General features: G+C 44.1%; 1 protein-coding gene across 3 annotated transcripts in view; it reads right to left on the bottom strand.

Moving 5' to 3' along the window:
• Positions 1-12931, bottom strand: part of kcnab1a (potassium voltage-gated channel subfamily A regulatory beta subunit 1a) — a 55148-nt gene that overhangs the window by 33199 nt on the left and 9018 nt on the right. The window contains exon 1 of one of the 3 annotated variants that reach the window (XM_048981738.1): positions 4417-5399. The exons of the other annotated variants lie outside the window; for them this stretch is intronic. Coding sequence (XP_048837695.1) covers positions 4417-4628 — 212 coding nt within the window. The 5' untranslated portion in view covers positions 4629-5399. Of the gene's footprint in view, positions 1-4416; positions 5400-12931 lie in introns of those variants that run through there. 3 annotated transcript variants of the gene reach the window in all.

Raw genomic sequence — 12931 nt, 5'->3', positions numbered from 1 at the left:
GGATACACATTACTGCAGTTTTATATTGAGATCTTCAAGTCCAAACAAATGGGTTTTAAATGCCCCTATTTCAAGTATTGGAAAACCTTCAAAGTAGTCAACAATTATCATACATTGGGCAGAAGTGCCTGCAGTCCAGCAGCTGATACCTTGCAGATCTCAGGTGAATCTCAATTTGCGTACTTGACTGCACTTGTGTTCTCGTGTCCCCATTTTACGTCATCTTCCATCGCCGAAGACCGGTTCCGATGCTAAGAACAGAAGCTCAGAGGATGGTAATAATCTGCGGATGTCGTTCTTGCCTTGCCCATCCCAGCCAAATGAGACCAATCCCATGATCCACTGCACCACAAGTTTGTTCTTGGGAAGCAATTAAGAAGACCGGTCTTGCCAAGACCACAAGTACGGTCTTTGCATTCTTGATATTGAGCTTCGCCCCTGGTTTCGGGTGCCTTCTGAGACTGGCCAGGCCTACCTGCCCCAAGGTTAGTTCAGGAAACTGCGGACAAGCCCTTCAAGCAGGTGCTGTTCACCGGACGTCTGTGCACAAATTACCACCACATCCAGAAAGAAATCGCAACTAAAATTTGCGTGGAAGCTATTCATGTTAAAGTTTGAAATCAGATTATGCACCATACTTAGAACAATGTGAATCGTATCTTTTTATTTACCGATCCTGATGCTGCTGAATGCAAGCATACTGGTGCCATTCTCATTTGAAAATTTTTACCAGTTGCAGCCACTGACCCCATATTCTGTCACAGTATTTATGAAGTGGAGCCACGTCGTATCTCACGATCCTGGAATCAGAACTAAAAGGCTCATCATCATTGCTATATAATTTAGCTTCAACCAAATTACCAGCATTACACTTTATGAGTGTTTGAAAAACAATGCTAGAAAGGGACACTAATTACTTTACATGTTGTCATGGAAACAGGAAGAGACCTACAGACATAAGTACGGTTGAATGGTGGGTTGGAAAGCAAGCCAGGCCCGTTGTGTTCTGCGTTATCACAGCCGTCTGCCTCTCCAGCTTCCAGCCCCCCCCCCCCCCCCCCCCCTCGCCACAATCCCATCCGTGTGTTTCCTACATGACGGCAGATTGGCTCATGAGCCGCTTCCATCTTTCGTGCCTCGTCGGAGCTTTGGCTGGCTTTAAGGCTCTGCAGACGCGCCCAGGCTCAGTTTAGTGCCCATGTGCGGGACACTGCTGTGTATATCGCACTGTTAGGTCATTTACACTGTTTTGGCGCGGGTGCAGCTCGCTTGGTTCCGTGTTGCGTGCTGGCGGCTCGGGGCCCTTGTTCCGTAGCCACTCGCTTAGCGGCTTTTGGAAGCCGTGCCTGTAAAACAGCTACGAGAGACCCGGGTTGCGAGAGGTCATTACAAACCCGGATGTGCTTTATGTGCCAATGGGACTGACAAGAAATTCATTACAGAGGGGGTCACATGTCTGCATAATTGTTTGCTTCGACATTAAACACTCAGCCACATTTTTTTCTTTTTAAGAAGAGAGGTTTTTATATAATCATACCAGCATTTTAATCACTAGTGGATTGAAGCCGCAGGATGGGAATTCCGACGACCGACCTGTTCCAGTGCTTGTCAGAGCCGCTCTCTGACTCCTGTGATTTGCTTGCCCCTCACATTCTGAAGCAGTGGGCCGGTTTATTAATAGATTTAGTAGTTTGGCTGTATTTTCCTCCCTTCTTCCTTTGCAAAGAGTCTAAAGGGACCTTCAGATCTTGATGGGGGTTCAGATGATCTGGCTTAAACATCCTGCAGCAATATTCATACTGTCATACAACGTTTGGTCGGAGCGCCCTGCCTTTCCTGTTTGCCTCTCTCGCCGCTCCGAGTAAACGTGTTATTCGGCTCCCTCCAGCGCTAATGTGTCCTTGCATAGCTCCGCTTTCCTTTCTCGCTGTTCACCCAGGGACGACATCCCGCACAGAAAGTGCCTCAAAGCCAAATCAGTGACTGCTTGTCTGTCACAAGCCACAGCTCGTGCTTTTTCATACAAAAAAAAATTATGCTCTATAGTTTTTAATATCAGCTAGACGGCGACTAGACAAGAAATGCCTCAGAATGTTCCACTGGCCTGTTTTTTTCATTCCTGTGCTGAAAAGGAAATTATCTCAAATAAAGGTGGACAGTGTTTGCATTCTACGGTTTCACCTGTGACAACTGGTGTCGGGGACTTTTACATATGAGCCACTGGGTCAGCACTGAGCCTGTGGCAAAGGGGTCCTTTCCCCCCAATGACACTGGCCTTATTTATAACCTTCTTTTCTTGTTTCAATAACAAGTGGTGTGAAAGTGCCTTGTACTATCCTGGTACGTCTCATTTCCCCCCACTGTACTTAAACGCCCTTCATTAAGCAGACATCCTTGGCTGATCCTCAAAGCCACAGTAGATGCCAGCGTTGCCTGTGGATTTAATGTTCTCTCACTTTAAAACAGATAGTATTTTTTACCTTGTCAGACACTGCAGTAACACCCACCACAAGCACTACTGCTATGTACCACAAACACACACACGCACACACACACACACACGTACACACGCGTGCACACACACACACACGCACGCGCACACGCACGCACACACACACACACACACACGCACACACACGCACACACACACACGCACACACACACACACGCACATGTAGGGTATACCTATCCTTATGGGGCCCGCTCATTCACTTTTATGGGAAAAATGCTAATGCTAACTATGACAACCTTAACCCCCACCCAGCCCTAACCATAACCATAAGTAACCAAGCAAAATACAAGAGTTTGTGCATTTTTAGTTTTTTCATATCAGTCACTGATTTTTCTAAAATAGAGTTTTCCCTGATGGGGACCAGTTTCCTGGTCCCCATAAGGGAAAAAAAACCGGATATTTATCACGTTATGGGGACATTGTGTCCCCATAAGGATAGGTATACCCGCTCGCACACACACACACACACACACACACACACACCACATGCAGTCTGTATGTCTTATGGTCTACAAGTGTGCTAATCCATGTTTCTAACTGTCCCTTTCTTAGATTTGACAAGCAGCAACGGTTTGAAGTCGTGAGGCTTAATTTCAGAGCCTACCATTCGGCACAAAAGGTCAGGTCACTTGTGATTCAAAGTCTTCATCCCTTCCCTTCTTAAAAATATAAGTACAGTTCACCATTTAAAAATATTTGCACGTCCACAAATATTTTCTGCAGCTAATTTATCATTATGGTTGACCATCAGCATATTGGCTAAGCAGCTTGAACAGGCACAGATGGATTTTACATTCGATTAGCAATACACACATAACCCTAAAGCACATTAGGCAAATGTAAAATACTCTCAAAATATCCATTTTTGACAAGGCAGGTCCAGGAACTTTCCAGAAAATTACTTGGTGTACATGTTGAAGAACCTACTGACATGTGACTACAGTGGATGGACTGGGCCACCTCTGACTGATGCTACTGCAGCACCAGGGCCGATGTCACAATTACCTGACGAAGGGGCCACATGCAGAAAAGCACACAGCCCCCCCCTCATTTATGTATGAAAGACCAAGAGGTTATGCGATTACATCTATACCACTTAGTGTGAACGCACACAAGAGTGTATCAGAGAGCATTTACGCCATGTATGAAAGTAAAGGATGTGGGGGGTGGGCAGCATGGGACAACAGCATGGGGGGGTGTTTTATTCATGACAGTGTCGAGAGTGTGGGGCAGGCAACAGAAACACACAGTGCCACGCTATGTTCTGTTACAGTCTGTAATTATTACTCCAGAATATTACACATATACACAAATAGATGCTGACTGTACAGGAGTTCAACCCCCCCTGAAAGTCAAATATTTTCATACAGCTACTATATTTTCAACAAATAAAACTTAACACACCCCTTTTGGAAGATCACTGACAAAGAACAAAAGACTTTTCTAGAATCGTGTGTGAATGGTGCGTTTAAAAGACTCTCACTAAAAGAACAAAAATCCATACAAATCTATAGCTTTGATTTTTAGCATATTTGGACGTCCGTGCTACGTTTTTCAGGACAGACACACTGCACGTGCCATTCGGAGGCCGTGGATTCCTCTCTCATAGTATTCCCTCACATAAAATTCTAGCATTAGTCCTGCGTAGTATGTGTAGCACTTAAGCAATGCCACAGCATGCTGCAGTGAATTCATGACTGAATCACGCACAGAGTCTGTCGAGCCTCATTCAAGTAAATGTACAGACAGGTGTTCTGAGATGACTTAGTGGGATGCTGCTGCACACAGAGACACCTGCCTGAGGGATTGATCCCCTCTAGCTTCATAAGGCAGCCGTGTTTGGGATGGATAGACTGCATGGCTGAGTGGCTGCAGTGGGAGGGGGAGCATACATTCACACATACCGGTACTTCATGCCAGTCAGCTTGCCCGTGGACTCCTTCAGAGAGATGTGATGCCTTGGGGTGAAGGATCCAAAGCTGCGGGCAATGATGGCAACCGTACGGAATTTGGCCCTGGCTGCGTTCACCATGTTGGGGCTACTGGCGTTCTGCTTGCTGTGGTCCCCGTTGCGCCCCTTCAGGTTGTGGTCCGTGCAAGCGATGGAGACCTGCATGGCTTTCTGGGCACGCTGTCTCAGTTAGCAGACTGCTGGAGCTCCTTGGCTTTCTTCCACCCGGCAACCTTGACACCGCCAGTTGACACTCCGGTACCAGCAACTGGAACTTCCAAGCTTCGCAGTACGCCAGCAACTTCCTCTTGCTCGCCCCCCCGGTGCCCGTATACAAGTGGCAGTGGCAGAGCTGAGGAATGCAGCGGGAATCTTCCAGAGGTCCTGAGGTGGCTGGAGAGCTTCCAGAATAAAGCTAAGCAATCTTGGGCTAGTTTCCCCGGCTTGGGCGCGTTGTGCTGAACGTGGATGAACCAAGGTGGGCTCTCAGAATTGGTGCATTTCTATATCTGCAGGAAGCACCTCTCACTGTGTCCGTGCCTTTCCCTCTTGCAAGGCTGGTAGTCCTGTCGTGCGTCCCTCTTCCTACAGATGTTACTGCATGGCATCAGCGGGATGTTGCCCCAGAATTCGGTCTGGTCTATGTACGTTTTCTCTTTTCCACCCCTTGATTTCAGCAGAAGCATCCCATCTCTGCTGGACTGTGTTCTGGTGAGCCGAGCTGCAGTTCACTTCAGTCTGGAAACGCTCTCTTCTTTGCTCTCCCTGCTTCTCCCTCACTCTCTCTCTCTCTCTCTTTCTCGCTTGCTCTCTCTCTCTCTTTGTGCCGCCTTCTGCTAAGCGCTAAGTTCCCTGCAAATCAGTGGACTCCAGCGCAGCACACAAATGCACACTCATGGACAAGAGCAGGTGCTGACTGACACACACACACACACACACACACACACACACACACACACAACCACATACTTGTATTCATATCTTTGTGGGGACTGTCCATTCATTTCTGTCCATTGAATGACAACCTTAACCCCCACCCAGCCCTAACCATAACCGTAAGTAACCAAGCAAAATACAAGACTTCTGGCAGTTTTATTTTTTTGGTTGCAGTCACAGATTTTTTTTTATTAAACTGAGTTTCCCTTTGTGGGGACTGAAAAAAGGTCCCCACAACATCAAAATAACACATTTGGTCCCCACAATGTTATAAATGCATAACCCACACATACCTTGGACAATAATGGAAGACATAACATGTATTGTACTCTTAATAAGGAGCACGAGAAAGTCTGGTTGACAGATCTATATTGGACGCATTGTCTTATAGCAGAATATCACTTATGTGCTAAGCCTTGCTTGCTTATCAGAACTTTGACTGCAGCTGTCCATAACTGAGCGAGGAAGTCTGTCTTTAAAAATAGACAAACATCAAAGAAAGACAAGTTATTTTTAAGAGAAATTGCTAGACTGAAATGACAGATGAAATGTTAATGACATGAGAAGAGCAAAGCCTGGCGTAGCTAAAGAACGAGTGTCAATTGTTGGTTACCAAGCAAGAGAGGAAGGGAATAAGGGAAAACGGGAAACAAAAGATGGAAAAGAGGGGGAAGACGAGGGTCCGTCAGCTGCCGGGCGATACGATGGCATGACACCAGTGGCATCTCTAAAACTGATAGACCAGTGAGTTTGACTGACGGTGTTTAATCTATTTGTGAGTGCTGGTGAGAGGGTTTAGCTATTAAAGGCTAAGTTACACAGAGATGTCACATAACCGAGTAACAGTGCCCTTTACCCTCGGGGCAGGCGAACGGCACTCTGTTTTACTCTGAAACGGGAGTGGGGTTAACACTCATGTGTTGGGACTGAAAAGCTAAACCACACAATACCATAGATAAGCGACATCTCCTTGGGTGCCAGTCTATTAAGATGCTTAATTCATTGTTCTGCTGTATATAAATAGGGAAACGTGAATATGATGTAAGGTTCCACGGAATCCTTGATGCATCCCTGGAATTATATACCTGTTTAGCATATGGCTGACTAAAAACAACTTAATACATCATATTTCATAAAAATTGCTATTTCGCTCAAGTAACCCCAGTTAAGTTAAACAGCTGCGCCCCCACTAGAATTTTAAAACACTTTTGTCACGTATCCAGTTCATATAATTAGATTACATCAATCACACCTAAGCATGCAGACTTATCTCAAACCCAAGTGCTTAATTTCACATGTTCGTATGTATATGGATGAGCACGCACACCTGGAATTTGAGTACAATGAGGCTGTGCCACATTCACATTTAAGATCCAATTAAAATTATTTCTAGGCCTGCCAATAAGGACTGGCGTAAAACCACACATACAGCCATTTGTGGCATCTCAATGAGCATAGACTGGACACATAAATTCTACAACAGTACAAGCTTCTCCTAACCTCTTGGCAAATACAACCAAGCACAGACTGGAGACGGGTCTGTGTTTTTCCCAGCACAGTAAGCAGCTGATCTGCACTCAGTCTGCCCACCAGGTTCCCCGCATCGACCGCAACACGACTCTCAGCTCCGTCCTTCCCACGGGCCATCTCTCCATGCCAGCTTCAGCCGCGTCTGACATGCTGGTACCGCAGGCCATGCATTGTAGACAAGCGACACTTGCTTTGACCACTCCTGTCACAATTACAGGGACTGCTGTAGCAGAACACTCACAATAGTGCTAACTGCATCAGTTTTAATTGAGGGCCTGTTATTCGGGTGTAGAACTTGAGTGTTACTGTCAGCAAAAAAGTGGCGCGGACTGTACAGTTCGCACTGTGAAGAGAAAGTGGGCTGTGATGCAGGCCCCCAGTTAGGGACAGTGCCGATGCAGCCTTGCGGCAACTTGTGTTTGCATTTGGGACCAGGACTACAGGACGCAGGTTAATTTTGGTGTATCTCTATATTGTAGCTGTCCATCACATATACATTACTGTACAAATACTGTATTACAAGTTAGACATGGACAGTAGGTCATTTTACAGCCTCACCTGTTACACTAAGCGATATTCCTGCTGACGTCCTACTACGTCCACTTTCAGGTGTCTCTCAATTAATGTATATTATTTACTATGGACATAAATGGCATCAGCTGTGACTCGATCAGGCATAACTCAATGCAAGACTGTATAGTCAACCCTGATCCAGAACAAATCCAACCAAAGTGTGATTTACTCAGATCGGATGTATTTAAAATGCTTAAAAGTCCCTTATTCTCTGTGGCATCCATTAACAGGTCTTCTGTTTCACTGGCTGTTTCACTGGCTGTTTCACTGGCTGTTTCAGGTTTCTCAAGCTGCATCAGGGCTTGACATCACCCAGAGGAGGTCAAGAGGAGCAGAAGGAAGGGTGTCCAGTATAACCACAAGAGGGCGAGTACCACACACACGTCTTCCAGATTTACTGCCACACTGACAAACGAGTCACAGCCTGACATCACATGACCCATCAGACCCCCAGAAGGACCAGAGGGGTTGCCCTTCTCTGGGGGGGGGTCACCATGTGCATGCATGTAACAGTAAGTACAGAGTAGGCGTTTACTTGATAAAATATATAAATTAGACTTCTTGTGTCAGATTATTTATAATGTATCGATCAACAGACTAACAGATTGAGACCATGTACATAATACTAGTACAGTCAGTGTGGAATTATACATTATATTTGCTCGTCTGTCTTCATGTTCTTTATCTCTGAGCATTTTATATATGAAAGATATATCTGCAACATATTCATGCGTCAAACTGGAATATATGCTAGCTGGGGTGCAGGTGTCTTGAATACACAGCAGGAGACCTGACGTCCTTTGCTTGTCCACGCTAGTTCTTTGCTTTCAGGGAGAGATGAATGGCAGAAGCAATGCTGGAATGCAAAAAGACTGCAGTCTTACTCACAATGACAAATGGATACTAAGTATATTAATCTGGCAGCAGAAAAATCTGCACAGCAAGACATCAGCATGACAGCTGTGGGGATCAGAACTGTATATTTCATTCTAAAGGATTTGTTTGTTGCATATAGTTTCCAAGGATTCCAAAAGCTACATTTAGTATTTTATTAGCATTTTATTATAGAGCACTGCATATATTTATGCTATTATGAAAAATACGTAGGAATAGTTATATAAAATAAAATAAATGAACAAGTTAGATATCAGGACCCAGGATTCATGGCATGTGACATTCATACCAGCGAAACAGTGGTTAAGTTCCCGAACATTTCAGTCGGACTTCTTCACCACAAGGACACACATTCACTGGCATACTACACACATTCACTGGCATACTACGCCCTTTACTGGATAGATAAAAATCATGATAATCAAGCTCAGGGGCATCGTTAGACATTTTTTACGCTGTCTTTAGCCCTCCCCAAAAAAATGTGTATTTATTGGGTTGTCATGAAAAGCTTTTTATATTATTTTATGTTATATTATATCAGGGGTCTCCAACTCCGGTCCTGGAGAGCTACTGTCCAGTAGGTTTTCTATCCTACCCGGCTTCTGATGAGCCACACCTGTTCCTGATATTTACCTGAGAGCAGGTGTGACTCATCAGAAGCCGGGTAGGACAGAAAACCTACTGGACAGTAGCCCTCCAGGACCGGATTTGGAGACCCCTGTATTATATTATGTTATATATAACTTGGCCATCAGCCCCCTCCCCCAGTAAGAACGCAGACTCTTTATCCTTTCATCTCTAACTACGCCTCTGACCGCGCTAAACATTTAAAAGGATTTTTTTTTTTTATAATTTTATGATTTATAATTTCATTTTATATTGATTTTGATGCATTAATCTACATGTAAATGTGAATGATCTGTACGGTCAGCTGCGCATGCTAGTGTGGGTAAAAGCACGCAGGCCTGAATGCATCGGGTGATGACCCTGATTTATCGTTATTACCACCGACTCATTTTCTGCTTCCTGACTTTATTGCAGCAGTTTTCTGTCAGTGCTAATTTGTTTTTTTCCACTTGCCTAAGGTTGCGTGGGGCGCAGTGGTGTGTAATTCAGGTCCAGTTCTACGGACAAGAAGAATGCTGATGTCAGGCTTCTCCAGGCTATAACGGCTTCCTCCTACATTTCAAAGGGACTTTGAATTTGTATCTGATTTCCCTTTTAGCATGCAGATGCACGTTAAACCTTCTCCAGGGTGTGCTGTGAATCACCATGACCCTAATAGGATATGAGGTTCTCATAAATGAAGGTTTGCTTTAATGTTTAAATAAAACGATTCTTCAATCTTGCTTAAAAAACAGTGGCCAAATAGAATACTGTTGTCTGAAACAATTACATGAATCTATAAATATCCACCTTTCCAAATATGGGAAAATTAATTTTGCTACCCACAATCCATCTCCCACATACACAGCTTAGAACCAAGGACGAATTGTGATGTGAAACTGTCATTATGTGGTGAAGAGTTTTGTATGCAGACTGATAGCATGAAACACAAAATCGATATCAAGATGAAATGAACCAGTTTTGGAGAAGAAAGTATGTTTAAATCTCCATGATACAAGCAATACCGCACAACAGATTACATCTTCGTTGCCGAGTCACAATTAAACTACAGTATTACTATTTAAATGTGAGCTTGAGGCGCAGCTGTTAAATCAGCAATGCCAATGGCTCTCTAACGGCATCTGTCTGTTTAAACAGGATATCAAAAGGCAAACCGACAAAAGCGTTTTTATTCACTGCCCTGCCACTGAGGAATTTGGAAGGCATTCGGAAGATGGGAAAAAACACCAGATTGCTCCCTGCACGTTGACCAACTTGAAATCTTGATGCGGGAGGAATTCATCACTAAAAATGTATTCAAGTTGGAGGAACGAAAAACAGCACCTGGCTTTCATATTAAGCTCACCATTGCACTGCATCTATTAATAGTTTTTCATAGCGCAAGACTTTTGACACGAACTGTATCACAGTCCTTATTGTGGAGTGCACTGAACGTGGGTGGGCATTGTTGTACAGCTGCAAGTCCGCTCCTTGGACATGATATGAGCAACGGAGAAGCATCTGAGCTCCTTATAATCAAGTATTCCAATTTGGTTAAAGGACTGAAATGCAAACTGTAAAGAGACAAGCTCATGATTCAAATTAAATCTAAGCAAAACATGCCAATGAGAAGCGAATTATAAACTGTTGGCATTTATGGGCTCATAGAAAAGCGATAAAAAATCGTATAGCTGATTATTCACTGCTTACATTAAAGATTATATTTCAGTGAAATGTGAAATATATTCACTCTTGCCTCTCTCCAGACCCCACCCACTGCTGTCAGAGCTGCGCAGCCCTTTTCCATTCCCCACACCGACCAGTCCTACAAAATAACCAGCCCTCAACACCCAAGCTGTGAACTGCATGGCTTCTATTTTAGCCAGGAATTTACAAGCAGTGCAGCTGATAATGTGTGAAAAACATAAGTGCAATTCAATGTTAATCAACACAATCCCACCCTAAGAAGCTAATCCCCAATATGTATATAAAGTACCAAAGCTAGCAGCGATTGGCCAATGGTTTGTCAGCATAATGTGCTGCACCATCTCTGACCACTCCCCTTTCGTCCCACCTAACATGCATGGTCAACCCCCCTTTTGCAGAAACACAGTAACATGGTTAGAGCCTGTGTGTGAGACTGTGGGTGAGCAGAAGCCAAGTTTACATACGCATATCTGTGCTTATTTACTAGGGAGTCCGTCAGGGATTGGACTTTTCCAGTGGCTTGTTTTTCTGACTCTGCTCTCCAGTTTCAGCATTTTCTGCAAAGGCGTAAAATACAGGCCCCTGCTGGTTAAGCGGCCTTCGCTTCCATCTCACTGCTTTCTAATTCGCGGCTGTGCACAGGCCTGTGTAAATATATGTATTTGTGCTTTGGCGGATCTGAGCGTGTTTGTTAGTGTCACACATTCTAGATTCCTGCAGTAGTGTTTACATCTGATCCCTGTAGGTCCAGGGCTGTCTGTTAGCCGGAACCCACCCGGCCCAGTTGTTTAGCTGTGTATGTATGTGTGTAATTTGCTTGTGTCTACATTTGGGCTGCTAATGTACAAAGGCTACATATGAATGTTGCGCATTATTGAATGTTGCTTATCACCATCTGCCACTGCATTGTAGTTATGAAAAAAAAAGAAAACCTCACAAAGTAAACAAATCCAGGTAGTCCGTCACTTTCCCCAGTGCCAGCTGCAAACCTACACCTTCCGTCTGGTCTCCGGCTAATAACTTAGATGCTAAGCACTAATTGTGGAGCAACTGGTAAAAGCCTGCTTAATAGGTTGACTAATCCATGCGGTTCAGTTCATTCACCTAATCTTGCCTACAGCTTTACTGAGGAAATGAAAAATGTACTTATAATAGAGAAGAATGACCTAGGAACACCTCCCAAAAGCTTCAACTGGTATAACCCCCGGTGGGGGCCGCTCACAGTGCAGTAAAGGTGCTGCTCTGTTACACTGCACAGCAGGAAAGGACCGATAAGGAGCAAAAGTCATTCATGAGGGCTATCTGCTTTTTGTGCATTTAACCTGATAGCACATGTCATTCATATACTTAAAATGAAATATTTGACAATATTCCGCTACAGCTTGCTGCCTCAGAGGCAAAGTTACATTGAGGGTACAGAGGTGTGAGCTACACTGATGAGAAGCCTTTGACTTTTTGGATGATTTGCCCCAGTTTTAGAAGAACTCAGTGAAATGTTCTCATGCAAAGGAACCAATCCTTCGATTAGCTTTGGTGTTCTAGTACAGAGCCCTGTGACATCATATGTAAAGCAATCAGATGTAAAGCAATCAGATGATTGGTGGTGCATTTGGTGAAACATGCAATCAGTACCTTCAAAACACAGGCAAGAACCTCTGTGGAAATCTGGGTCAGATAAAGATCAAGAAAAAAGAAAAACTATCCATTAAAATCATTCTTATCTCATGCACACTGTCCTTTTCATATAGAGAAACCTCTTCACAATGGGCGTGTGTTGCAGCTTTGTAGCATGTACTCAATGTATAATGATATAACTGCTCTTTAGCTCTTCTTGTCCTGAACTGAACCAGAACAAATCTGCTTATTCCCACTGGCGAACTTGTGTAAATATTAATAACAGCAGGGCTCCACCTGGTGGCTGTTATAAATCTCATGGAGACAAACACTATACACCGGCTGCAAATACACTCTATATTTTTTTTTTAAATCTGCAGTTTTAAATCCTGATTTAATGCTGGTTCTGCTGGCAGAAGGCTATGCTGAACAGCAAGCTGCTTTCCAATTCAAAATTTCTAAGACAGCAGAACAGAAGAATAAGGCGAAGCAGGAGACACTGGGAATGACCAGAAACCAGCCAGGTAAAGGGCAGAAGCAACTTTCTAATGCCAGAGATGACCGTTAACGTGTCTGACCGTTTCTCATGAATCACAGAATGACATCAG

The sequence above is a fragment of the Brienomyrus brachyistius genome, chromosome 17 (assembly GCF_023856365.1).
Source record: "Brienomyrus brachyistius isolate T26 chromosome 17, BBRACH_0.4, whole genome shotgun sequence".
NCBI lineage: Eukaryota > Metazoa > Chordata > Actinopteri > Osteoglossiformes > Mormyridae > Brienomyrus > Brienomyrus brachyistius.
The sequence above is the reverse complement of the archived record's forward strand: the minus strand, read 5'-3'. Positions and strand labels throughout refer to the sequence as shown.